Source organism: Pocillopora damicornis, chromosome 3, assembly GCF_964200805.1.
Source record: "Pocillopora damicornis chromosome 3, jaPocDami1.2, whole genome shotgun sequence".
NCBI classification, from domain to species: Eukaryota; Metazoa; Cnidaria; class Anthozoa; order Scleractinia; family Pocilloporidae; genus Pocillopora; species Pocillopora damicornis.
Genome location: NC_142672.1, coordinates 6,951,511 through 6,978,595, shown reverse-complemented (window position 1 = coordinate 6,978,595; position 27,085 = coordinate 6,951,511). Strand labels below are relative to the sequence as shown.

Below are 27,085 nucleotides of genomic sequence, written 5' to 3'. Positions count from 1 at the left end.
TGATTATTGATTTCAATAGAGCCTAAAAAACTATCTTCCGGACCGTAGCAGATCTAAATTTAAAACTATTAATGCATTAAATACTTGAAAACAGTTCACTTGCCCACAAAACGCATACTTTAGTATTACCTGGCCACAAGCCTGAGAACCAACTCAATCTTCTTTGAAGGATCCACTGTGATTGGTTCAGCCGGGATAAACTGTTGTGTGCTTTGGCCTTGTAATGTTGTTCCACCTGATCTCCATTCTGGATCCGATTCAACGACGTTAATACGGTTGGCCTTGTAACCTTCGTCTTCCCTAAAACCCTCCAATTCTAAGAGGAAAAGAGTATTTAAGACAATTCTGGAGTTATTACCGGTTACATTGTTAATGTTTTTTTCGGAATTATAGTGGACAGCGGGGAGGTCACGAGCCCAAAGTGGTTAACTAGTATTTACAAAACGTTCTCTTCCGAATTCCAGGAACTAAAAAATAATTAACCTATTGATGGGGTGCAACAAGAAATAATATAGTAGAGAGAAGCTCTCTCTCTCTCTCTCTCGTTTCCGCGGAGCTTAATTCCTTTCTCAGTTAGATAATAAATAGCCTCCCTTTCCGGCCAAGATGTGCAAGTTTAAAGAAATCGGCGGGAAAAATACTTTTTCTTCTACGAATTATTTCTTACTTCTGCGACTTTGTTTTTTTCTTTCGCGACCTCTTTTTTCAATTTCTACTTCTCTTTTAATCCATGCACAATTCTTCTCTCCATCAGCGACTTTCTCCAAACCTGCGCCTTATTCTCAATCTGCGAATTTTTATTGTATTTTTTGCTGGACTGCTATGTGATCATTAAAAAAGACTACTCTGTGGTTGTGCTTTTCCGCAGTCATATTGATCTGTTTTTCCTTTCCATTGGACTGTCATTGTGTTTTACCTGATTATCTTCCAGCATTGCATTTGCTGACCGCTTTGTTAGGTGAGCTCGCAATCTTAAGGCACTCAAGAAGAAGTCACGTGTGAAAAAAAAGTCGCAGTCAAATAGCATGAGGTCGCGGAAGTTGATTCCCCTTCCAGGCCACTGTTGAATGGATTGAGGTTTTTATGCAAACTGCCCCTTACAATATTCTTAGAATAGCACAAACCACATGAAGTCATCAACCTCGTTTTTTTTGTTCAATGGTAATTAGAATAAGAAATTCTCAACAAATTTTCATGTTGAACGTTATAAACGCAATACGCTTTTTGTCTTTTAATTAAGTTGCATTCTACCCAAGTTTACTGCAACAAGCAGTCTTTGAATACTAGTTACTACTTAGGCTCGCGCCACGTGGAGGTATACCTAAATGGATAGGAGCGAAGAAAGACATTACTCTCTCAGTGTACCATCCTCTTCTTTCAAAATTATGAAAATGTATATCGGTGCCTCAAAACTTAAGTTATGAATTGCTCATTTTTCGCAGCGAAAGACATGGTTCTGTCGGGGTACAATTTCATTGGTTAAAAATCATAAGAATATTCGTGTCTTAAAAGCAAGTGACCTTTTAAACGCTATGCATTTTTTCTTTTCTTTTCTTTTTTTTTTGTTGTCTTTTAGCTAGGTTGCACACTCCCAAAATTTTCTGCAGGCTTTGGTTTACAACAAGAACGAGGCAATTCAAACGCTACATGAATGTACCAACATAACATCAATAAGGAAGTGATCGCCGAATATCACTGGAAATAGAGAAACCAGCAGAGTGAAAAATTACTAGGGTGTAATGATCAGGGGATTATCATCCACGTTTGCGACATGTATTCAAGTGCGTTGCGAAGAGTCGTTGCTTTCTGTGATGCATGGAAACTCTAGTGAAAAGTGATAATAAGATATTCATAGCAATTTAATTTGCTGGTACCCTCTTTAATTCCAAAGAGGCTTTTGGCGCAAGTCCCCTCCCCCCAATTCTCCATGAGGAAGACTGCGTAAGTCCCTGTGCTGTTTTCAATTCATGGAACACACATATTTAAACACGACTTACCAGCACCCAATGACAGACACATCGGTCTAGTTACAATAGGCCACTTTACAGTTGTGTACTTAGTTGCCAAGCCTTTGATTTAGAAAGGGGCTGAAGGTGACAATATTGTGATAGAGACCAGTATCTAGTTAGAATGATAACAAAGTAGTTTACATTTGAAAAGTAGCAATGTTTGTATCATAACAAGGTTATCCTTAGCCTCACTCCTTTCCAAAGGCTTGGCAAACGAGCAGGAAACTGTAAAATGGACTATTCTAGTTACAACTCAGACAAGACGATTCTTTCACCATTTTTGTCCATTTGAATTCAAACAAACAAACTCTGTTGGAAGGCATTTGTTTCCACAGACAAAATAAAGCATGTATTAATTAACTTTTTAATATCCGGAAAAGAATTCTCTATTTCATCACATTTCTTCTTTACATGTGCACAAATGTTGTCGTAATATAGAATTTCTAAAGGGCTACAAAAACTGGGCAAGTTAAATACGTGTTATCCATTAGTAATTCTCCTTACTGTCTACCATATAATTCATATGATGTTAGTTCAGAGAATTTGGTACTGGATCAACTACTAATCCCCTAATTGATATTGTTCTCTATTCTCACTGCTTGTTTGCTTGATATTTTATTGATATTGTAAGGAGAAATTCTATCTTGGTCACTCATGGGAGAAAAAGGGTTTAAAGAGGAAGTCAAGCGGTGAAGGTATAAATTGTCAACCCAAAACTATGTTCACAAGTTTTTGGAACAGTTGCTTTTTAAAAATACATATTAGATACGTATACCTTTTCTTTTCTCATCAAAAGGGTGATGGACTAGGCATTAACATTTCACATCGAAGAAGAAGTTCCGTTCTTGCTACTGTGCGAAGGTGAAACAAAGCAGTCATTGTACTTACCTGCAAAGGTCTTTCTCCTTTTTTGAATTCCGGCTCCAACTTTTTAATGGAAAAAGAAAAGATGCTCAAATTGTAAATTTTTTGAAAACCGGTGTATATATACATGTTAATCATAACCATTACAATTTACTCAAATGTGATTGGTGAAGTAACTTCTTTATTTTTCGCGAATTATTTTGTAGAGATGTAATCGGACAGTGTGATTGAACAGTTGGCTGTCATCGGACACCTGTAATCGGATAGTTGAAACAGCCAATAGTCTTCCTTTCCTGACCACGATTTGCAAGTTCAAACAAATCAGCGGGAAAAAGACTCTTTTTTCTTCTACGAATTATTTCTTCCTTCTGCGACTTTGTTTTTTTTTTCTTTCGCGACCTCTTTTTTCAATTTCTACTTCCCTTTTTATCCATGCACAATTCTTCTCTCCATCAGTGACTTTTTCAAAACCTGCGCCTTATTCTCAATCTACGAATTTTTATTGTATTTTTTGCTGGACTGCTAGGTGACCATTAAAAAAGACTACTCTGTGGTTGTACTTTTCCGTAGTCATATTGATCTGTGTTTCCTTTCCACTGGACTGTCATTGTGTTTTACCTGATTATCTTCCAGCATTGCATTTGTTGACCGCTTTGTTAGGTGAGCTCGCAATCTTAAGGCACTCAAGAAGAAGTCACGTATGAAAAAAAAGTCGCAGTCAAATAGCATGGGGTTGCGGAAGTTGATTTCCCTTTCAGGCCACTGTTGAATGGATTGAAGTTTTCATGCAAACTGCCCCATACAATATTCTAAGCATAGCACAAACCACATGAAGTCATCAACCTAGTGTTTTTTGTTCAATGGTAATTAGAATAAGAAATTCTCAACAAATTTTCATGTCGAACGTTATCAACGCAATACGTTTTTTGTCTTTTAATTAAGTTGCATTCTACCCAAGTTTACTGCAAGAAGCAGTCTTTCACTACTACTTACTTCTTGGGGTCGCGGCACCTGCACATGGACCTAAATGGATAGGAGCGAAGAAAGACATTACTCTCTCAGTGTACCATCCTCTTCTTTCAAAATTATGAAAATGTATATCGGTGCCTCAAAACTTAAGTTATGAATTGCTCATTTTTCGCAGGGAAAGACATGGTTCTGTCTGGGTACCATTTCATTGGTTAAAAATCATAAGAATATTCGTGTCTTAAAAGCAAGTGACCTTTTAAACGCTATGCGTTTTTTCTTTTCTTTTTTTTTTTTTTTGTCTTTTAACTAGGTTGCACACTCCCAAACGTTTCTGCAGGTTTTGGTTTACGACAAGAACAAGGCAATTCAAACGCTACATGAGTGTACCAACATAAAATCAATAAGGAAGTGATCGCCGAATATCACTGGAAAAAGAGAAGCCAGTAGAGTGAAAATTTACTAGGGTGTAATGATCAGGGGATTATCATCCACGTTTGCGACATGTATTCAAGTCAAAGAGTCTTTGCTTTTTGTGATGCATAGAAACTCTAGTGAAAAGTAATAGTTAATTATTCATAGCAATTTAACTTGCTGGTACTCTCTTTAATTCCAAATCGATTTTTGGCACAAGACCCCTCCCCCCAATTCTCCACGAGGAGGACTGCGTAAGTCCCTGTGCTGGTTTCAATCCAGAGAACACATATATTTAAAGACGACTTACCAGCACCCAATGACAGACACATCTGTCTGGTTACAATAGGTCATTTACAGTTGTGTACTTAGTTGCCAAGCCTTTGATTTGGAAAGGGGCTGAAGGTGACCATATTGTGATAGAGACTAGTATCTAGTTAGAATGATAACAAAGTAGTTTACATTTGAAAAGCAGCAATGTTTTTATCATAACAAGGTCAACCTTAGCCTCACTCCTCTCCAAAGGCTTGGCAACGAAGCAGGCAACTGTAAAATGGACTATTTTGGTTACACTTCACACAAAATGATTCTTTCACCATTTTTGTCCATTTGAATTCAAACAAACAAACTCTGTTGGAAGGCATATGTTTCCACAGACAAAATAAAGCATATATCAATTAACTTTTTAACATCCGGAAAAGAATTCTCTATTTCATCACATTTCTGCTTTACATGTGCACAAATGTTTTCGTAATATAGAATTCCTAAAGGGCTACAAAAACTGGGCAAGTTAAATACGTGTTAACCCTTTCACTCCCCAGATCTCATTAGTAATTCTCCTTACTGTCTGCCATATAATTCTTGTGATGTTAGTTCAGAGAATTTTGGTACTGGATCAACTACTAATCCCCTAATTGATATTGTTTTCTATTCTCACCGCTTGTTTGCTTGATATTTTACTGATATTGTAAGGAGAAATTCTATCTTGGTCACTCATGGGAGAAAAAGGGTTTAAAGAGGAAGTCAAGCGGTGAAGGTATAAATTGTCAACCCAAAACTATGTTCACAAGTTTTTGGAACAGTTGCTTTTTAAAAATACATATTAGACAAGTATACCTTTTCTTTTCTCATCAAAAGGGAGATGGACTAGGCATTAACATTTCACATCGAAGAAGAAATTCTGTTCTTGCTACTATGCGAAGGTGAAACAAAGCAGTCATTGTACTTACGTGCTAAGGCTATTTCCGCTCTAATACGTCTGTCTCTACCTTTTTAATGGAAAAAGAAAAGATGCTCAAATTGTAAATTTTTTGAAAACCGGTGTATATATACATATTAATCATAACCATTACGATTTACTCAAATGTGATTGGTGAAGTAACTTCTTTATTTTTCGCGAATTATTTTGTAGAGTTGTAATCGGAGTGTGATTGAACAGTTGGCTGTCATTGGACACCTGTAATCGGATAGTTGAAACAGCTAATAGTCTTCCTTTCCTGACCACGATTTGCAAGTTCAAACAAATCAGCGGCAAAAGGCTCTTTTTTCTTCTACGAATTAATTCTTCCTTCTGCGACTTTGTTTTTTTTTCTTTCGCGACCTCTTTTTTCAATTTCTACTTCTCTTTTTATCCATGCACAATTCTTCTCTCCATCAGCGACTTTTTCAAAACCTGCGCCTTATTCTCAATCTGCGAATTTTTATTGTATTTTTTGCTGGACTGCTAGGTGATCATTAAAAAAGACTACTCTGTGGTTGTGCTTTTTCCGCAGTCATATTGATCTGTGTTTCCTTTCCATTGGACTGTCATTGTGTTTTACCTGATTATCTTCCAGTATTGCATTTGCTGACCGCTTTGTTTGGTGAGCTCGCAATCTTAAGGCACTCAAGAAGAAGTCACATGTGAAAAAAAAGTCGCAGTCAAATAGCATGAGGTCGCGTAAGTTGATTCCCATTCCAGGCCACTGTTGAATGGATTGAAGTTTTCATGCAAACTGCCCCTTACAATATTCTTAGCATAGCACAAACCACATGAAGTCATCAACCTCGTTCTTTTTGTTCAATGGTAATAAGAATAAGAATTTCTCAACAAATTTTCATGTTGAACGTTATAAACGCGATACGTTTTTTGTCTTTTAATTAAGTTGCATTCTTCCCAAGTTTATTGCAACAAGCAGTCTTTGAATACTACTTACCAGTTAGGCTCAGGCCACGTACAGGTGGAACTAAATGGATAGGAGCGAAGAAAGACATTACTCTCTCAGTGTACCATCCTCTTCTTTCAAAATTATGAAAATGTATATCGGTGCCCCAAAAATTAAGTTATGAATTGCTCGTTTTTCACAGGGAAAGACATGGTTCTGTCGGGGTACCATTTCATTGGTTAAAAATCATAAGAATATTCGTGTCTTGAAAGCAAGGGACCTTTTAAACGCTATGCGTTTTTTTTTTTTTTTTTTTTTTTTTGTCCTTTAACTAGGTTGCACACTCCCAAAATTTTCTGCAGGTTTTGGTTTACGACAAGAACGAGGCAATTCAAACGCTACATGAGTGTACCAACATAAAATCAATAAGGAAGTGATCGCCGAATATCACTGGAAATAGAGAAACCAGCAGAGTGAAAAATTACTAGGGTGTAATGATCAGGGGATTATCATCCACGTTTGCGACATGCATTCAAGTGCGTTGCAAAGAGTCTTTGCTTTTTGTGATGCATAGAAACTCTAGTGAAAAGTAATAGTTAGTTATTCATAGCAATTTAACTTGCTGGTACTCTCTTTAATTCCAAATCGATTTTTGGCGCAAGTCCTGTCCCCCCAATTCTCCATGAGGAGAACTGCGTAAGTCTCTGTGCTGTTTTCAATTCAGAGAACACATATATTTAAACACGACTTACCAGCACCCAATGACAGACACATCGGTCTGGTTACAATGGGCCATTTTACAGTTATGTACTGAGTTGCCAAGCCTTTGATTTGGAAAGGGGCTGAAGGTCACAATATTGTGATAGAGACCAGTATCTAGTTAGAATGATAACAAAGTAGTTTACATTTGAAAAGCAGCAATGTTTATATCATAACAAGGTCAACCTTAGCCTCACTCCTCTCCAAAGGCTTGGCAACGAAGCAGGAAAAAAATGGACTATTTTGGTTACAATTCAGACAAAATGATTCTTTCACCATTTTTGTCCATTTGAATTCAAGCAAACAAACTCTATTGGAAGGCATATGTTTCCACAGACAAAATAAAGCATATATCAATTAACTTTTTAACATCGGGAAAAGAATTCTCTATTTCATCACATTTCTACTTTACATGTGCACAAATGTTGTCGTAATATAGAATTCCTAAAGGGCTACAAAAACTGGGCAAGTTAAATACGTGTTAACCCTTTCACTCCCCAGATCTCATTAGTAATTCTCCTTACTGTCTGCCATATAATTCTTGTGATGTTAGTTCAGAGAATTTGGTACTGGATCAACTACTAATCCCCTAATTGATATTGTTCTCTATTCTCATTGCTTGTTTGCTTGATATTTTACTGATATTGTAATGAGAAATTCTATCTTGGTCACTCATGGGAGAAAAAGGGTTTAAAGAAGAAGTCAAGTGGTGAAGGTATAAATTGTCAACCCAAAACTATGTTCACAAGTTTTTGGAACAGTTGCTTTTTAAAAATACATATTAGATACGTATACCTTTTCTTTTCTCATCAAAAGGGTGATGGACTAGGCATTAACACATATCACATCGAAGAAGAAATTCCGTTCTTGCTACTATGCGAAGGTGAAACAAAGCAGTCATTGTACTTACCTCTTAAGGTCATTTTCCCTTTATAAGTGCTGGCTCTACCTTTTAAATGGAGAAAGAAAAGATGCTCAAACTGTAAATTTTTTGAAAACTAGTGTACATATAAATGTTAATCATAACCATTACAATTTACTCAAATGTGATTGGTGGAGTGACTTCTTTATTTTTCGCGAATTATTTTGTAGAGTTGAAATCGGACAGTGTGATTGAACAGTTGGCTGTAATCGGACACCTGTAATCGGATAGTTGAAACAGCCAATAGTCTTCCTTTCCTGACCACGATTTGCAAGTTCAAACAAATCAGCGGGAAAGACTCTTTTTTCTTCTACGAATTATTTCTTCCTTCTGCGACTTTCTTTTTCTTTTTCTTTCGCGACCTCTCTTTTCAATTTCTACTTCTCTTTTTATCCATGCACAATTCTTCTCTCCATCTGCGACTTTTTCAAAACCTACGCCTTATTCTCAATTTGCGAGTTTTTATGGTATTTTTTGCTGGACTGCTAGGTGATCATTAAAAAAGACTACTCTGTGGTTGTGCTTTTCTGCAGTCATGTTGATCTTTGTTTTCCTTTCCATTGGACTGTCATTGTGTTTTACCTGATTATCTTCCAGCATTGCATTTGCTGACCGCTCTGTTAGGTGAGCCCGCAATCTTAAGGCACTCAAGAAAAAGTCACGTGTGAAAAAAAAAAGTCGCAGTCAAAGCATGAGGTCGCGGAAGTTGATTCCCCTTCCAGGCCACTGTTGAATGGATTGAAGCTTTTATGCAAACTGCTCCTTACAATATTCTTAGCATAGCACAAACCACATGAAGTCATCAACCTTCTTTTTTTTGTTCAATGGTAATTAGAACAAGAAATTCTCAACAAATTTTCATGTTGAACGTTATAAACGCAATACGTTTTTTGTCTTTTAATTAAGTTGCATTCTTCCCAAGTTTACTGCAACAAGCAGTCTTTGAATACTACTTACCATTTGGGATCGCGCCACATGGAGGTGGACCTAAATGGATAGGAGCGAAGAAAGACATTACTCTCTCAGTGTACCATCCTCTTCTTTCAAAATTATGAAAATGTACATCGGTGCCTCAAAAATTAAGTTATGAATTGCTCATTTTTCGCAGGGAAAGACTTGGTTCTGTCGGGGTACCATATCATTGGTTAAAAATCATAAGCATATTCGTGTCTTAAAAGAGAGTGACCTTTTAAACGCTATGCGTTTTTTCTTTTCTTTTTTTTTTTTTGTCTTTTAACTAGGTTGCACACTCCCAAACGTTTCTGCAGGTTTTGGTTTTCGACAAGAACGAGGCAATTCAAACGCTACATGAGTGTACCAACATAAAATCAATAAGGAATTGATTGCCGAATATTACTGGAAATAGAGAAGCCAGCGGAGTGAAAATTTACTAGGGCGTAATGATCAGGGGATTATCATCCACGTTTGCGACATGTATTCAAGTGCGTTGCAAAGAGTCTTTGCTTTCTGTGATGCATAGAAACTCTAGTGAAAAGTAATAGTTAGTTATTCATAGCAAATTAACTTGCTGGTACTCTCTTTAACTCCAAATCGATTTTTGGCACAAGACCCCTCCCCCCAATTCTCCACGAGGAGGACTGCGTAAGTCCCTGTGCTGGTTTCAATTCAGAGAACACATATATTTAAACACGACTTACCATCACCCAATGACAGACACATCGGTCTGGTAACAATAGGCCATTTTACAATTGTGTACTTAGTTGCCAAGCCTTTGATTTGGAAAGGGGCTGAAGGTGACCATATTGTGATAGAGACCAGTATCTAGTTAGAATGATAACAAAGTAGTTTACATTTGAAAAGCAGCAATGTTTTTATCATAACAAGGTCAACCTTAGCCTCACTCCTCTCCAAAGGCTTGGCAACGAAGCAGGCAACTGTAAAATGGACTATTTTGGTTACAATTCAGACAAAATGATTCTTTCACCATTTTTGTCCTTTTGAATTCAAACAAACAAACTCTGTTGGAAGGCATATGTTTCCACAGACAAAATATAGCAGATATCAATTAACTTTTTAACATCCGGAAAAGAATTCTCTATTTCATCACATTTCTGCTTAACATGTGCACAAATGTTGTCGTAATATAGAATTCCTAAAGGGCTACAAAAACTGGGCAAGTTAAATACGTGTTAACCCTTTCACCCCCAAGATAAATAAATAAATAACTGGACAAACTCATAAAGAAAAAAAATCAACCTGGGGACTATTCGTTTTTGAACTTTCAATTCAGACCTAATTCTGGTTACAATTCAGACAAAATTATTCTTCTACCATTGGCGTCCATTTGAATTCAAACAAACAAACTCTGTAGGAAAGGCGTTTGTTTCCACAGAGAAAATAAAGTATAAGTTATGTGAATGAAAGTGATCCTCGCAGTAATGTGCACTACTTAGGCAGTAGTGGAAATAAGGCCTGACAAAAATTCAGGCCTGTACGGGATTTGAACCCATGACCTCTGCGATACCGGTGCAGCGCTCTACCAACTGAGCTAACAAGCCAACTGGGAGCTGGTAATGATGTTGGTTCTAAATAAACCCGTGAAGTGATGAAATAAACGGTGAAGAATATATGAAAGTCATATATTTGAACTGCGGATAAACACGAGAATGAAAGTGATCCTCGCACTAATGTGCACTACTGCACTACTTCAGGCCTTATTTCCACTACTGCCTAAGTAGTGCACATTACTGCGAGGATCACTTTCATTCACGTCTTTATCCGCAGTTCAAATATATGACTTTCATATATTCTTCACCGTTTAAAGTATAAGTTAGTTAACTTTTTTTCATATCCGGAAAATAATTCTCTGTTTTATCACATCTTCTGCTTTACATGCGCACAAATGATGTTGTAATACAGAATTCCCGAAAGGCTACAAAACTGGGCAAGTTAAATACATATTAAAGGAGGAAGTCACGCAGTGGAGGTACAAATTGTCGACCCAAAAGTAGGTTCATAAGTTTTTAAAAACGTTGTTTTTAAAAAAATATATTAGATAAATATTCCATTTCTTTTCTCATAAAAAGGTGATGGACTGGGCATTTACATTTCACATCAAAGGAGGAATACCTTCTTTGTTATTGTGCGAAGGTGAAACAAAGGAGTAATTGTTTTTACCTACTGGGAACTTTTCCCTATTATAAGTTCCGGCAGCACTTTTTTTAATGGAAAAGAAAAGGCGTTCAAATTGTAACGTTTTTTGAAAACGGGAATATATATATATATTTAGATTTACTCACAGTTTTCTTCATCAGAAAACCTGTTTTAAAAATTTTGACAACCAATCACAGCAGTGAAATGGCTTTCCCATAATTGCAGAACTTACAAGGTCGACGACGAATGTCCTGCACCTCCTGTGTGCTGTGGCCTTGCAATGTGGTCCCTCCTGATCTCCACCCTGGATCCAGTTCTATGCTACAGGCGCACGGCTTATCTGCTTTATATACATATTTATTATTATATACATAATGTAATGAAGGCTAACATTAGGTCAATCAAACTTCGCGAGTTACGAAGGAAACGGCTTATCAAATGTAAATCGCTTGCTACCTCCCTTTTTTAAAGACTAATAAAACAGATCATCGACGACATCTTAAAAAAAGATGCAAGTACCAGGGTGGCTAGGCAACCGCGCATTTCAACTATAGAGTACGAAAGAATATCAAATGAAAAGAAGCCACACACTGCAGACTGTCTATTTTGCTAATGACAAATGTAAGCCTATTTAATTAATCATTCTTAAGGTATTAACTTACAAAAGTTGCTATAAGTATACAGCAGACTTTCGCGGGTGTCCTTCGCAAAAAAAAAATGTTAACGCGCTATTTGAAGCATGACTAACGTAAACTATATATAAATTGAAAGGTTATAGCCAACCATTTACGCCTTTGCCGGTGACCAGATGTCAACTTATGTCAAAATGCAGAATTTGACATTCAATTATATTCTAGACAATTAAAAATAACTGCTCAGACAATTCGTTGCTTTTTTCCCCTTAATGATTGGACAAGGCCGGGGCTTTCCTTGTAAAGGAGACTTATCCCCTTTTTTTTTCTTATCTCTGTTATCAATTGTCTTAAAAGTTGACACATAAGAAACATACGTCCCTTGGTACTAATCCTTTCGAGAACTTTTAATTAGGAAAGGTGATAAGTGGTATTTTTCTAGTTCTACAAAACAAATGTGAGTCGGTACCGTTAAATATTGACACAGTTTATACCTACCGCCTCCATGAGTTAAACCGCTGGTGCACTCTTCAAGTCGCTTTCCGAAAAGCTTTTCTTTACCATTGCGGAAAAATGATTTCTTCCCTTGAAGTTCAGAAAAAAAATATTTCAAAACTTCTACTATACGTTCTTCGTCTGTTCATCATGCACACCACACGAAAAAAAAACAGACATTCATAAAATTTTGACTTTCCTTGTGAAAATATTTAAATAACTTACCTTTTCTATCGCCAGGGACATCAGAAAGGCCACCTCTACATAATTAACATGCGAATGGAGAAGAAAAATAAACTTTGTAAAAATCATAAAGGGGGGAAGTTTCTAAAGAAACTGTGGTGCTGCGTCGGTGGGAGAGTATAGCAGGTAACTAAGTGTTAACAACTGAGTTGAAAACGTAAATTGGCCACCTTAAAGGCTAAAAAAGCTGACCTTTCGAGCGTTAGCTCTTCGTCAGAGCGATTTTCTATCGCTCTGACATAGGGCTAACGCTCGAAACTACGAAGGCATAATATTTAGGAATTAATATAACCACTCCGTAAGTTAGTTGCACTCAGTTAAATGATCTTGATGTCGCTTAACGTGAAATGAGGGTGCCTTTATACAGGGCGTAAGTAAAAGTTTCTTTGTGCAAAGGTCGATTTGCGATTTGCGCGCATGCGGCTAACCTTTCGAACTCTTGCCCGTTACACTTAGACGTTTCGTGAGCCATGATGGAACCATCGGCGGCCAGATGTTTCGCCACGTGAAGGGTACAGCCGTGCGTAACTCCGTAATCTAATACAAAGAAAAGGTATTCGACAGACATTTCTATCGTTAACTCCATCAATTCACAAGATAAAATTATCAAAATAGAAGCATACTTCCATCCCGTGCGACGGCACCTTAAACAAATTGTTGATAGCGGAGCTCGCAGAGCGTAGCCCCATAATTGTACAAAATAGTAGTAACCCATCAAGCCGAAAAAATTTGGATGTACGACCGTACAAGGTGCTACTTTTAACATGCGTGGTCAACTGTACCACGGGCACGCCAACGCCACGGCTTTGTCCAGTAGTCCAGTGGGCAGTGCACTGGGCTCCGAGTCGGACGACCCGGGTTTTAGTCCTGGCCGGGGCAAGGCGTTGGGCCCTTGAGACGTGCGAGAAAAAAAAATGCGAGCTCCGCTTTTAGGCTTGGCTAAATCTATATATTACTATAGATGAGTTCTAAAGAAGTATGTCTTTACCTTGTAACGGACTCTTGTCTTCATCTGGATCAAAAATTATTGTGTCCATTGCAAATGTAAACTTCCATTTTTTCTTCTCATTCTTCACCCCAATCTTTTCCATCAAATCGTGGAAAGTATCTTGAGGACTACATCTCACGCGGACGGGTGGAGAACCACCTGAGAAACAAGCTTCAACGTCGATGAAAAGAATCTTCATTTTCAACTCAAGCCTTGATCCGGAACAAATACCCAGGTTGTCTAAGTTCCTTTTATTTTTAAAAGGAAAAATTTTTTTTTCATTGAAAAAAAATATGACCTGTGTATTTTCTTGCAGGTTACAACACGAAGGAATTTCTTCCATGACAGCCTCCAAGTTCTTCTCTTTGTCTATCTTCAGGGCATGTGAGTCACCATTCTGTTCTTCCACAGTTATGTGAATATACTCCGGGAGGATGACGGCTACAGCCGGTCGTGGACTGCAGATGAGTTTATCAGGGAGGCACTCCCTTGGTGCTCCGGACAGGAGAGTTTTTCCAAAGTAAAGCTTTTGGTCACTGACCGGAACGTTGAGCCGTCTCTCTATCTGTTGCATGAGGTCATGGACCTTTGACCTGCCCGGATGTACCTTTATTGGAAAGGTTTTTGGATAAGACACTTTGGAGGATGTCTCGACTGTCACTGAAATTGTCATTTCTGCATCGATAAGTCTCAGATTTCCTGGTGTCCTAAGAACACGACTGTCACAAAGTAAAGAAAAATTTGGACAAAAAGTTAAAATACGTCTGAATCTACTATCCAGTCTAAGGCTTACACAGGTCACTTACTTTACGAGAGAAGCATTTGGGAGCACCTTGTCGTCTAGAGCTAGAACTTGATCCAGGTCATTCCGTACTTCCATTTGGCTCTGCACCTCATGTTTTAACTCACCAACTGTCGCCGATGGAGGTATGCTCACATTCAATGGCTGAGAAGAATCAGAGGTGATCACTGGAATGTTAAGGAAAGCTTCAGGTGTGAACACGCACTTCACAAGACCATTTTCGGGCCGACCAGATTCAATGCCTGCTTCTTTTGGTGCACTTTTCACTCGGTAGAAGGTGAACCTCTTAGCCTCATAAGCTGATCTTTCGATTGACATCTCCTCTCCTCCGTGGAGAGCCCATCCACCAATATCGTAACCATCAATAGATATGTCCAAATGACAACCTGTCAAAGATCACAACCAATGAAAAATAATGTTATAGTCTTTCTGAACTCAGGCCAAACGACGGAAAGAACGGGAATATCTGGTCGCATAACTAGTGGCAAGCAAATGGCACTCTCTGCCGGCTGTATCACTTTCCTATCTTCAAGGATTATCTCCCTGTCAACGGAGAAATCAGCGAGTGTCAATTTTAAGTAAAATGGCATCTTGTCCTGGCCATCGTCTTGCCAAAATGATCCGAAATATCATAAGTGTAACTTCGGAGGTGAACATTGATACAAGTCCAAGAAAATTTATGGACCGTTGTGGACGGTCTGAAAATAAAGAGCAACAGGAACTTGCAGGAATTGAAATCTATTGAAAAGTGGAACTGATAAAATGCAATAGCACTGGTACCTGAGATTTAATGAAAGCGAGGTCCCGAGTCAATAAACGGGAAATTTATTATTACTTATTACTCAGTAAGAAATGGAACCAGACCACGGGCTATGCTACAGGAACATTTTCAAAACATATGCCTCTTAATTTGCCCCTCACCATAAGTGCGTGAATTTTTGACGAGTATTTTATACTGTGTTCCACTTTTCACTTCCACAAACTCTCCATCACGAGTCTTAAAGTGTTTTCCACCCAATATTTCCACCGAGTAACCCTCGTAAAATAGAAAGTTAACATATCGCGCAGGTTCCGGTTCAATAGCTGGATCAAGTTGGAATCGGGTAGATGAAGGGACTTGAGTGGGCCCCGTTTGCTGTCCTGCGGGTGCTGGCAAGGGCGCTGGATGTGTTCCCATTGATCTCAGAGAGGAGTCTAGGTTAAACAAAGAACAAAAATAGATTTGGGCCTCACAAAACGTAAAAAATAGATCGTAATAATGGAAAGAGGGTGAGGAGAGTTGAAAAATTATTCTCTTTTTTAGGTCAGTCTGATAGTTTTGTATAGTCTTTCAATCCCGCACTTCCAAGCGTAACGTGCTTATGAAAGGAGTCGATCAAAATGGTGCCTAGTAAGACAATGGCATGTAAGGGTGAATGAAGCATATATTTCTTACTGACCCCTCTGAGCTATGGATGAAGTTTATTCCCCACCGAAACGTCGCCCAAGGGCCTCAAATTGAAACGGTAAAAAAAAACGAGAACCAAGACTAATTACAGCACAGAGAGAAATGATGAGCTTGGTAATATATTTATTGCGCCTATAATGCGTGTCTGACTGGTTCAGGAAACGGCGTCAAACGGCGTCAAACGGCGGATACAAATCGTAAGAAAAAAGATTCAAATTGAATTCGTTGTTCAGTCTAATATAAAAAAAACTTATAGAGTCCAAGTTACGAAAATGGCAATATCTAATGATAAAATCTGACTCCATAAACAGCTTTTGGTCTTAGTAGGCCTATTGCAGTAGAGTATGGCCCACTACATCCAACAATCATATTGTTGGCAGTACATGAGAGACTGGCAGGAGTTAACTTATCGTCCACGACATATAATTCAATTAATTTCTGATAATTTAGTCCTTTTCCACTTTCTCACCATTATTTGTAACAGGTGAAGGATTACTGCATACGAGAGTACAATCCTCAGTTGTATGAGCCCCATGACCACCACGAAGCCCAGAAAAGAAGACTGTGGAAGTAACGCACGAATTGGCCTCGTCCAACGATGGCTGATTAACTGGCTGCACTTTAGTGTGAAATGGATCAGCTTCAGCTAATGCATGTACAAGAATAGAGAGAGCATTTTAGGTTTATAACCTTGAGCTAAATAAAAAAGGCAACTACAACAGAATATAGATTTTGTACACAGGCTGAGCCACACATAGACTTATGCCTTATGCTATCCAAACATTATCCAACAAACAGGTAATGAAAATAATCAAACTTATCAGGTAGTTAGGTAAGTTAGTGTTAATAACTGGGTTGAAAACGTAAATTAGCCACTGTAAAGAGTAAAAAAGCTGACGTTTCCAACGTTAGCCCTTCGTCAATCGCTCTGACGAAGGGCTAACGCTCGAAACGTCAGCTTTTTTACTCTTTACGGTGGTTAATTTACGTTTTCAACCCAGTTGTTAACACTAAATTACCTGCTATACTATCCCACCGACGCAGCACCACAATTTCTTTATAAACTTACCCCTTTATTCATTTATCAGGTAGTTAAACACTAACACCAAATTCTTGTAACTGATTTACAAGGAAATGTGTAGCAGTTAGAAAGTAAAAAAAAAGTAAAGCCCTTATACAGGCCCAAGAGGCCCATGGGGCCGGTGCTTAACTCTGGTTTCCTTAGCATGAAGCGGCTAGGAGTATTGCTACTCCCCCCTGCATAGGATGCTAGTCCATCACAGGGTTACCCCCAACTGGTACCCATTTGTACACCTGGGTGAAGAGAAGCACCGTGAGAGTAAAGTGTCTTGCCTAGGAACACAACACAATGACCCCGGCCAGGGCTCAAAACCGGACCACTTGATCCGGAGTCAAGCGCACTAACCATGAGGTCACTGTGCCTGACCACTAGCAGTTAGAGAGGAGAAAAAGCAATTAGATCTCAGGATTTAAAGGGTTAAGGGCTACTTGAGAAGGCTAATTTATAATTATAGGGGTAAATGTTTTGCCCCTTCTATCATTTTTTGATCAGAAAAGTGAATCTGTGATAATACATGCATTGCTGTATTTGAAATATCCTGTAATCAAATTAACAAATATCAAATGAGCATTGATAAAAGTAGAAAAAATAAAGAGGGAAAAAAGTGAAAAATGATAAAAGCTCAAACCTCTTTCTACTTTTGAAAATATAGATAAACTTAAGTAATTTATACCTTCAGTAGTCTCTGTAGTATTCACAGGACCACTTTTTGCTGTTCCTATATCTTCACCATCCCCAGCCCCATCAGTCACCATGTCACCAGGCCCATCTGATGATAAAAATATAATCATTATAGGTAACACTAAATTTATGTGTTTATGGTAAGGTTATGGAAAATTGACTAAATTTGATTCCTAACATTTCAGTGATCCCTGACTCTACCTTAAGCTGTGGAAATTTAAGAAAACTGAAGGTGATTGAATGAATGACCCATTATAAAAAATCCCTATGATGCAATTTCATCTCAACAAGAGCTTATTTTTCCATTTTCAAATCAACACCTTTATTTCTGTAGTTTTTGGAACTGCCTTTGAATCAATCATGACAGTATATGGGCCAGTTCCCTCAAACATCTGGACTGGTCTCCAAAACACAGAATTAATCTCTTAGTTACCAGTTCAGTTCACTAAATCTCCTCGATTTTGGATAATTATATTTTTTAACACATTGTAGATGATTAATTAAATAAGGTGTGGGTTGGGATTATAATTCAAAATTATAATTCTCTAAAGTTTAGATTTCCGAACAGTATTGACTCTATGACAGAAATCACTTTATGACCTAAATATCAGTGCTTGTAATGTAAATATCAGTGCATGTAATTGATTTATTATTTTCCATATTTTCAGCAAGTGACTAAGCATACAATCCCCAATATGGTCAATCATTTTGTCATCCACCCAACATGATAATGAAATACATAGATTATCAGCAATTAATTTTTCGCAACATAGTTACAATTTTGAATCAAAATAGAAAAAAATGATGTGTTTAAAAATCCAGTCATCAAGGTATGGTTAGTCAAAATAAAAGTTTTGTGTTGCAACTTTTACTCCAGCTCATTTCCAAATGAAACTTTTCAATACTTTAACCCTTTAACTCCCAGAAGTGACTAACAGGTAACTTCTCCCATTGATATTCATATGTTTTCTAGCAAATGGTTAATGAGAATACTCAAAGTTATCAAGAGGAAGTTTTTATCTTGATCTTGCACCAAATTCTCATCTCTAATTTGTAAGGAATTTTTTAGCAGCAAGAGGAGAGAATTAACAATCAGATCTTGTGAATTAAAGGATTGACAGTTTACTGATAATGCTGTATCTTTATTTCCAGCAGGGTTTACTGCGTTACAAGGATCTCTTTCTTTTGTTGTACGATCATTATCATTCCTTCCCTCATCGCTCACTAAGTCATCTGGCTTAGCTGTTTGTGATAAAATTATGGAATTTGAATAATCGCCATTAAAAACAATAGTATAATCAATTTCAAACTTCCTAAGGAAGTATTAAGGTTTGTGGCAAACTTAAGCTATGGGAGGTCATTTTGATGGTTATCTATGTTTTAAGGGACAAAGGATTCGAAAGTGCTTAGGATGCAATACAACGCATATGAATTATTACTTGTGTTTACGTGTCGCCGCTTGTCTCGAAATTCGTTAAACATCCCGGTACTTGTCGGTACTTTGGCAATCAACTTAAAAAATAGTTGTATACAGTTTCATTCTGATCGATTCATCTATTTGCTATTTTAGCAGTGAAATTCTAGCCGTGTTAAAAATGGCTTGCGAAATTTGCGAACAACTTCGAAATATTCAGATCCAAATTTATTCCTATCGATCAATCTTTTGTTTACGTACCGCCGCTTATTCAGAATTCGTGTCATCGCAGTGCCTGTCCCTGCTTCGCGTGATGAAATCATTGTCGTAGTTTTGCTTGCCATAAATCAGTGCACTGCTTCGAAATACTTCAGACCCTAGCCTTATTTATTTTACACCTCTAAGAAGTATCACAGATGCCCCTTCACGCATACAAATATTTTTCTTTTGTCAGCACGCGCCGACAATTTTGTCAACACGCGCCAAAGTTCCGTAAATTCAAAAAGGTTTTCAGTTGCGGATGAAGGCCGTCCTTTGAGTTGGTCAACAATGGATACAAAAGAAAGAAGGGGCTAAACTTCAGAATACCCCGCAACTCATTTCCGCCTCACTTACATGTGTCGGGAGGCTTTGAAGATCGAGGCATAACACAATAGACGCTATTCTTATTCAATGACATGTAAATGGTTGCGGGGTATTCTGAAGTTGCTCCAAAGGTTGGAGGTGGCAAAGTGAATAACAAAGGCGATACGGGTCGATGATCAACGCGTTAGCTAACGCGTTAGCGAAAGAGCACTAACGCGTTGACTTCTTCGAGCCCACGCGTTGACAACGCGTTAGGTGGTTCGCTTATCTTCGAACGGTACTGTAAGACGCATTCCATTGCGTTCAAGTAAAATTTTGCACCAGTTTTATAGTTTTTAGCACGTTTCCCACTTAAAATGTTTACTAATTATCGTTGTTGACCGAGTAATTCGTTTATACCTCATGCACAACCCCAGTTGATCAACTTTCCACAATAAGTAATGCCATTCAAGCCAAAGATTGATCGCTTAGTTGTAAAAAAACTTTTTACCAAAGGTATCCTGTAAATTCTCCTTAATCCGATACACGATAGAAAAGCTTACCTTCAGGCTCAATTCTGTCGGTTGTAATTGAAAACTCCTGAATTCTCCGCGAGAGATCCACTCTGCCGATTGTCTCAAACATATTCTGTAGCAAGGTCACATTCGTTGGGCCAATTTTGTCATCTCTCTGTAGAACAGTAAACAACTGCAGCCCACTTCCTGTATTTTCTATTATCCCAGAGGGAAGAAAGTCCTCTGCAGCAAATGCTAACTCTTCCAGATCTTTAGTGGATAGTGCATTCGATAGCTCTATGAGCAACTTTCTGTAAGAACTTATGCGGTACTCTTCTCGTGCTGAGGCCATTTTTCAGTTGTACTTTGAAAGCGCTTCCGCTCTATGGTTCGCAGTGGTTCCCAGTTCTCACCGGGTTCAAGCAAACTCACTTACGAGGTTGTTTTGAGCGTAGTAAGAATTGTAATTTATGTCTTTTATGTTTTAATTGTCATTTATTATTAATATTTTAATTATCACCATGATTGTTATCATTATTTTTGTATCTAGTTTGCTTTACCATTTTTTTAAATATGTAATATTTTTCTTTTAGTTGTGAACAGGACTTCGACTTCAAGATAAGAAGTGACGACCATGGCTGCAAACAGTAGTGGTTCCATTTTGTTCTCACGGTGAGAGTCTTCATGGCAGAGAAATTACTGAGGGCACCTTATAATTCCCTGAATGTTTTTTCACCAATTTACTAGTAATGTTCTTGCATTGTTCACGTAGAAACATTAGTTTACTTCATGTGACTTACCCGGAGTCAGATCGAAAAACCACATTAATTGCACATGAGTCAGGTTAGGAGTGACTGTCACGGGTGTTTACCTCAATTTACATACTGCTCAACGTTCCGATTTCACTTCAAAGCCGGCAAGGAAATGTGTTCTACATCTGATAATCAAGGAGGCCGAACAATCGACGACAAATTTAGAGAAAGTCTTCTGCGATCTCTTAACGAACTGAGGCAAGCTTGCATTCTTTGTGACGTGCTCATTCGTGTTGACAAAACTATGGAGTTTCCTGCTCACCGTTGTGTTTTGGCGGCAGGCAGCGTTTATTTTCAAGCTTTGTTCTCGGATGATTTTCGTGAGAGAAAGAGCGGCGTGGTGGAGCTGGAAGGTATATATGGCATGGAAAAAGTCCTTGAATTTCTCTATACTGGTGAGGTGGAGATAAATGAATCCAATGCTCAAGATTTAGTCATGGCTGCCGATTACCTGAATATTCCAGCCTTAAAATTGCATGCTGCTGTTGCGTTAGAAAAGTTCATCAACATCTCAAATTGTCTCTCCCTACAGAGGTTTTCCACTAAGTTCGACTGCGCTCTGTTGAAAGAATCGTGCACTTTCTTCACAAATCAAAACTATTCTATGGTAACAAAATCGGAAGCGTTCAAAGAATTGAGTTTCGAGGCGCTCATTAGGTTACTCAAGAGTGACGAGCTTAATGTTCACAACGAAAGCGAAGTGCTCTGTTCTGCGCTCTCCTGGATAAGGTACGATCTTCAGTCGAGGGAGAAACTGCTTCTTGAAGTCCTAAAACATGTTCGGTTTCCGCTTATCCGCAAGGATTATTTGATCAACATTGTTAAGAGTGATGTGTTGCTTCGAAGTAACGCAGTCGAAGTGAACGTTTTACTGAAAACAATCAAACAAACTTCCTCGGCGTCAGAGAAATTTCGAGAACTGCATGTGCCAAGAACTGGACCTCTCGAGACAGTGGTAGCATTGACAGGGGGAAGATCAGTGTCGAAGTATGGCTCAAACAACAGTGTTTTGGCGTACATACCGTTGCGTGACTCATGGGTAACGCTATCTAATCTTCACATGCCGCGACACGGTCACAGTGCTGCTGTCTGCCAAGGTTCTTTGTACTTAGTGGGAGGAGTATGTAGAAATGTCTCAGCTCAATCCCACGTGTGTCGATTTAGCCCTCTCAGGAATAAATGGTACTGCGACGTAGCGGATCTTCCTCACCCAGTTTCATTTGCTGCCGTTGTGTCATTAGATGAGAAGTTGTTTGTTATTGGCGGCAAAGACTGCTGCAATACGGCACTTCGTAGAACACAATGTTACAACCGAGAGCGCAATCAATGGCATTTTGTTGCAGACTTGAACTTACCACGTGACAGCCATTGTGCAACAGTATTAAATGATTCTATCTACGTCATCAGCGGAGACAAAGAGAATTTTAAAAGCTGCGAAAGATACGACTCGACGATTATGAGATGGAACCTTCTCCCGGACATGACCATGTCACGCCAACAACCTGCAGTTCATGCACTTCGCGGGAAAGTCTTGGTAGTTGGCGGTTATGCTGGTTCAAATTATAGCATGCACACAACCTGCGAGATCTTTGACCCTAAGAAGTTCCAGTGGAGCTTGGTACCTGGACTTGGTGTACCACGTGCGGGATGTGGAATCACGTGTGTGGCAGAGCACGTGTATGTGTTTGGCGGGTCGAATGGCCGATCTATCTTAAACACGTTAGACAGTGTCGAGTGTTACAACGAAGAAGACAAGGAGTGGAGAAAAATCTCGGTTATACCAGAGACTATTGTCGCCCCCCAAGTGGCTCTTTTTAGGATGCCTAGAAAATATCTAACATGAAGTTGTTTTTAAGCAAGATTAAAGATGGCCGCCGAATTAAGAAAAAAATGCACAGGTTATAAATTGGATGCAGACCAAATTTAAGATGTTCTCCTCAATTTTTACCTTCCTTCCCTTTTCCTTTAAGACAAAGTTTCCAAAATTGTTAACAATTATCCTTAGACTACTGTAAGTCATTGGAGTGTAAGAATGCTATGCTACTTTCAAACCAATGCGAACATTTAGAAAGTGCACGTACAGCAGATGAACGATAAACGCTTACAGAGGTAAAGGGTTCCTGTAACTGTGATCTTTTATAGTACATATGCCTGTGCTCACTACAATAAGGTTCTTCGATCATTTCGCTTTACGCAAATATAGAAAAGCGTAACACAGAGCAGGTGAAGACGAAATAAAGAGACAATAAATCGAATAGTGCCAGCTGTACATTTATTTACAACTCTACAAAAAAGGTGCTCAGCATTCGCTCTGAAATGAGTCACTACCGTGTACAGAACATTCGGTTCTCACACGTTTGGACAAAAAACAGTAACTGTGGTTATCGCGATTCATCACAGTTTGAGATGTTTAATGGTGACTGTTACGAGTCTCATAAGAGAGTGAGAAGCGATCCCCTCTGACTTTAGAATCATAATTCATCCAGCTCACGTCTTGGAGTATAGAAATTGAATGGTTGTAACTTAAGAGTACTTGATCAAAAAAAATGCTGTCATCCTGTATTGGACAGGAAATTTAGGACTCCTATGAGTCTCATGAGAGCGAGAAGCGATCCCCTCTTTGAGTTCATTATCATAATTTATTCAGCTCATGTCTTGGAGTATAGAAATTGAGTATTTTATCAAAAAAGTGTTGTCGTTCTGTATTGGACAGGAAATTGATGTAGTGAGATTTGGAAAACGTAACATCATAATGTGATAACAGAGTGATATGTTTTCGATTGCTGTTGAAAAGTCATAACTCGTGGGGGAGTTGATCTCTTCAAATGGTGTAAAACTGACATTCCCAACGAGCAACGTCATTCTTTGAAAGAGTAGCTTCCCTCTCCACATCCCACCCCCTTTTCCCTCCTCCTCCTCCCCCTCCCCCCCCCCCCCCCATGCGTATGGGTTTTCCGGCTGTTCGGTTTGGGTTCATATAAAGTTTATTTCCAACGTTAGCTTGACCAGTCCTTCGTAAAAATCCATGAAGACTCAAATTTCACCACTCTCTTTCCACAACTTCTTAGACGAACAAAATATGTCGTTGGCCTTCAGAGTCCAAATCTGTAGGGCGTTCGGCGTGGAGTTGCAGGTGTTTTACGTCCTGGCGTAGCGATATGTGATCTATTATTGAAAGAGAGACCAAATAAAACAAGTATTGTATAGAAGCACTGTAGAATTGTGGTCTATTTCACTGATCTATAGATACGGCCAAATAGGAAGTTCATGATGTTTATTTACTTTACTGAAGGAGTTAGTTTGGCAAGCTTTTCCTCTTCTCGAGCTTTCATCTGCGCACTGGCAGCCGCCATTTCTTCTTCCATAGCCGATAAGTCTTCCCTGGCACGCTTTCGTTTCTCCTAGACAACACAAAGATAGTGAAGAAACGCTGTCAGAACCTCGACTACCGACATATGTTGTCACTATGTCGAAATCTTGTAGATAATGAAGAAAATACCATGTTTCCTTGGTAGTATGGCCCTGTGACATACACAGTTTATCAAAAACGAACTAAATAAAGTGAATAACGTCAGTATAACGTTGAACACAATATTAAGAATGGTGAAACCAACTTTAATCGGGACGCGGGGAGATTGGATGATTGAAAAGTATGCACCCCTGATAGCAGATTCTACGAGTACTAAGAGGCATGATTGCAAGGAAAACAAAATTTATATTTTTGAATGATTTTGGGGCACCCGACTCTCTCTCTCTTGGCTCCACCGGCCCTGAAGATGCCGAAGTCCTGTTTAAAAAGCACTAAGCGAACTAACCAGCCTTGTCTTTGTGGATTCTTTCACTGTGTAAAACATGGGGCCCAGTTCTGCCAGCCAGTAGCCATCAACAGCTGTGACACATTGCATGTATTCCTGCGTTAAAGAGTTGAGAGAAAAATCCAAATAAGGTAGAACAAACATGCGTGCACGCCTAAGAAATTAGCTAGCTGTACTATTGTGCACTCCTGACGACAGAGTCATTAGCATGTAAGAGAGGACTCCCTAAGTGGTCATTACATGATGATTACAAATGTTAGAACAAGATTGGAGCTGGCGTTTACATCCATAGTACCGACCCTCAGCCATGAGGTTGGGAACAGGCAAGCAATGTCAAGAGAACTCCAATCAAACTTCGTAGCCCCAAAGTGCGCCAGAGTCAGAATCTCTCTCATGTTATAGGTATTACGTGACTGCGCATCTGTCAAGAAATGCACCGGCCTAAGTTATCGTTAACCCTTTAACTCTCATCATGAGTGACCAAGACAGAATTTCTCCATACAACATTAAAACAATATCAGCCAGGTAAGTGATGAGAATAAAGAAAAATATCGATTTGGAGATAATAAGTTGATCCAATACTAAATTCTCTGAACTGACATTATAAGAATTGTATGGTTGACAGTAAGGAGAATTACAAATCTGATGCGGGAGTTAATAACTACGTTACCGTGGGTTTGTCGTCTTACCTTAGAGGTCATAACAAGCTCATGATAAACAATATAGTCGGGTGTGTATCCCATACCAAACAGAGCACTAGTGGGGTGAAGATGACACGGCATTCCTGTTCTCATGTTGACGTATTCTCCAATGCCCTGCGACAAAAATGCAAATAATTAATATCAAAACGACTTCCGGTCCGCCGTTAAACCTCTGACGCAGCCTGTACTGTGGTCATGTCATCTTTTTGGTTATTGATTTCCATCGTCGTTATTGGTCTTAATGACCGAAAAAGTACATACCATTATCTAAATTAGAATATTTCAGATCAAAATTACTGCATCGTACGAATTGAAAAGAAGCTTATAAAACTCATCTCGGTTTGTGAGACCCTGAACATAAAACAACTTCCTACTATTTGTAGTTGTAACGAAATTCAGTAAACTCTTACTCATCGAGACAGATTAACCCTTTATCTCCTAGCATCAGTATCCATAATCGCCATACTATTCACTATACATTTCCCAAGGTGCTGACAAAGAGAATTTGTCTGATAATCAAGCGCTGCTTTAGTTGGTGATCATTACCCCAATTCTCATTACCTTAATGTTTGATTCAATGGTGATATTGTAAGGAGAAATTAGATGCTAGTCTCTCTGAAGGGTTGAAGGGTTAACAAGTCAAACTTGGGGTGATTTGAATCTATTAGAAAAGGAATGATTAAAGAGGGTAGTTTTTAAAACTGTGGTGCTGCGTTGGTGGGAGAGTATAACAAGGTAATTTGGTGTTATCAAATGGGTCGATGACGTAAATTGGCCACCGTTAAGAGTTCCAAGCTGACATTTCGAGCGTTAGCCCTTCGTCAGAGATAAGGACGAAGGCTAACGCTTTGAAACTCATAAAGGTGGCCAATTTACGTTATCAACTCATTTGATAATACCAAATTACCAGGTATAGAGGTAAGTCCTTAATGTAACATGTTACCTTTAATCTGGCGGCTTGGTGAAAGTAAGAGGAACAGATACATTTTCTGATGATATCCCAATCGTTGCCGCACGACTTCAGCGGCATTTTCTGTTGGTTCATGATATCTTTCAATTGGCCACGTACTTCACGAACCTAAAATCCGGAAAAAAAAACCGTTATGAAAATCGGTTCATTTACAGAGACCATCTGATTAGTAAGTGCCACTTTTAACACGAAAAGCCATGACAAAGCACTGCGGCAATCTCTTTTATCGACTTGAAGTAAACCGGGACGCGAAGGTGTCTGTAGTCTACGCGTTTCAAAAGATAACAAAAAGACAACAACAAACTCAACTCACCTTACGCATCGCTTTAATATGAATAAAGTGCTCATTGCACCACTGGGCTGAGTAGCTATTAAAGCAAACAAACAGAAACAAGGAAGTGTTTAGAATTGACATTGTGGGGGACCAAAATTGGAAAAAGGCTTGTAAAACTTTTCTATAAAGCACTTTGACGGAGAATATGTGAGAAACTTATCGCGGTTAAATAATGCGAGTAGGAGTATTTCTTCTCCCCTGTCCACTGCAGATTAACACCAAAAATAAAACAATAACTCTTTAAGTTTCCTTGCTAGTTTTTTCAGCACCTATTTACTCTCTTAGATGGATCTTGGCTTTGTGAGATCGAGGAAAGAGCTTTGTCCAAGAACATAACATAACATAACCCGGCCAGTGCTCAAGCCCAGAACTTTCGCTGGAATTTAACAAGCAAACCAC

General features: G+C 38.7%; 3 protein-coding genes across 9 annotated transcripts in view; 1 reads left to right on the top strand and 2 right to left on the bottom strand.

The window, feature by feature from the left end:
* Positions 1-20,540, bottom strand: part of LOC149048020 (uncharacterized) — a 22,403-nt gene extending 1,863 nt beyond the window's left edge. The window contains exons 1-18 of one of the 5 annotated variants that reach the window (XR_016184936.1): positions 20,103-20,453; positions 17,554-17,649; positions 16,269-16,445; positions 15,274-15,546; positions 14,357-14,738; positions 13,551-14,269; positions 12,991-13,099; positions 12,545-12,579; positions 12,323-12,409; positions 11,425-11,532; positions 9,036-9,065; positions 8,067-8,105; positions 7,150-7,273; positions 6,449-6,478; positions 5,483-5,521; positions 3,867-3,896; positions 2,898-2,936; positions 130-316 (exon numbers count right to left, since the gene is read on the bottom strand). Coding sequence is in view for 4 of the 5 variants with exons in the window: in XM_089200221.1 (XP_089056347.1) it covers positions 130-316; positions 2,898-2,936; positions 3,867-3,896; positions 5,483-5,521; positions 6,449-6,478; positions 8,067-8,105; positions 9,036-9,065; positions 11,425-11,535; positions 12,323-12,409; positions 12,545-12,579; positions 12,991-13,099; positions 13,551-14,269; positions 14,357-14,738; positions 15,274-15,546; positions 16,269-16,445; positions 17,554-17,651; positions 18,704-18,803; positions 20,103-20,406 (2,789 nt within the window). In the remaining variant the exon portion in view is untranslated. Of the gene's footprint in view, positions 1-129; positions 317-2,897; positions 2,937-3,866; positions 3,897-5,482; positions 5,522-6,448; positions 6,479-7,149; positions 7,274-8,066; positions 8,106-9,035; positions 9,066-11,424; positions 11,536-12,322; positions 12,410-12,544; positions 12,580-12,990; positions 13,100-13,550; positions 14,270-14,356; positions 14,739-15,273; positions 15,547-16,268; positions 16,446-17,553; positions 17,652-18,703; positions 18,804-20,102 lie in introns of all 5 variants that reach the window. The other 4 variants (XM_089200221.1, XM_089200222.1, XM_089200223.1 and 1 more) reach the window with 4 other exon arrangements.
* LOC113665666 (kelch-like protein 25) lies at positions 20,468-23,121 on the top strand. Of its 3 annotated transcripts, none has more exons than XM_089200245.1 (2): positions 20,468-20,517; positions 20,648-23,121. In XM_089200245.1, exon 2 carries the CDS (start codon positions 20,889-20,891, stop codon positions 22,707-22,709), a length of 1,821 nt encoding a protein of 606 aa, XP_089056371.1. In that variant the 5' UTR covers positions 20,468-20,517; positions 20,648-20,888; the 3' UTR covers positions 22,710-23,121. The 3 variants fall into 3 exon arrangements, with proteins under 3 accessions (XP_089056371.1, XP_089056372.1, XP_027037185.2); XM_089200246.1 differs by having other exon boundaries at positions 20,469-20,508; XM_027181384.2 differs by lacking the exon at positions 20,468-20,517 and having other exon boundaries at positions 20,654-20,726; positions 20,827-23,121.
* Positions 23,117-27,085, bottom strand: part of LOC113665665 (pre-mRNA-splicing factor ATP-dependent RNA helicase PRP16) — a 19,391-nt gene continuing 15,422 nt past the window's right edge. The window contains exons 21-26 of the mRNA XM_089200219.1: positions 26,666-26,720; positions 26,326-26,460; positions 25,371-25,496; positions 24,682-24,777; positions 24,149-24,267; positions 23,117-24,031 (exon numbers count right to left, since the gene is read on the bottom strand). Coding sequence (XP_089056345.1) covers positions 23,959-24,031; positions 24,149-24,267; positions 24,682-24,777; positions 25,371-25,496; positions 26,326-26,460; positions 26,666-26,720 — 604 coding nt within the window. The 3' untranslated portion in view covers positions 23,117-23,958. The remainder of the gene's footprint in view (positions 24,032-24,148; positions 24,268-24,681; positions 24,778-25,370; positions 25,497-26,325; positions 26,461-26,665; positions 26,721-27,085) is intronic.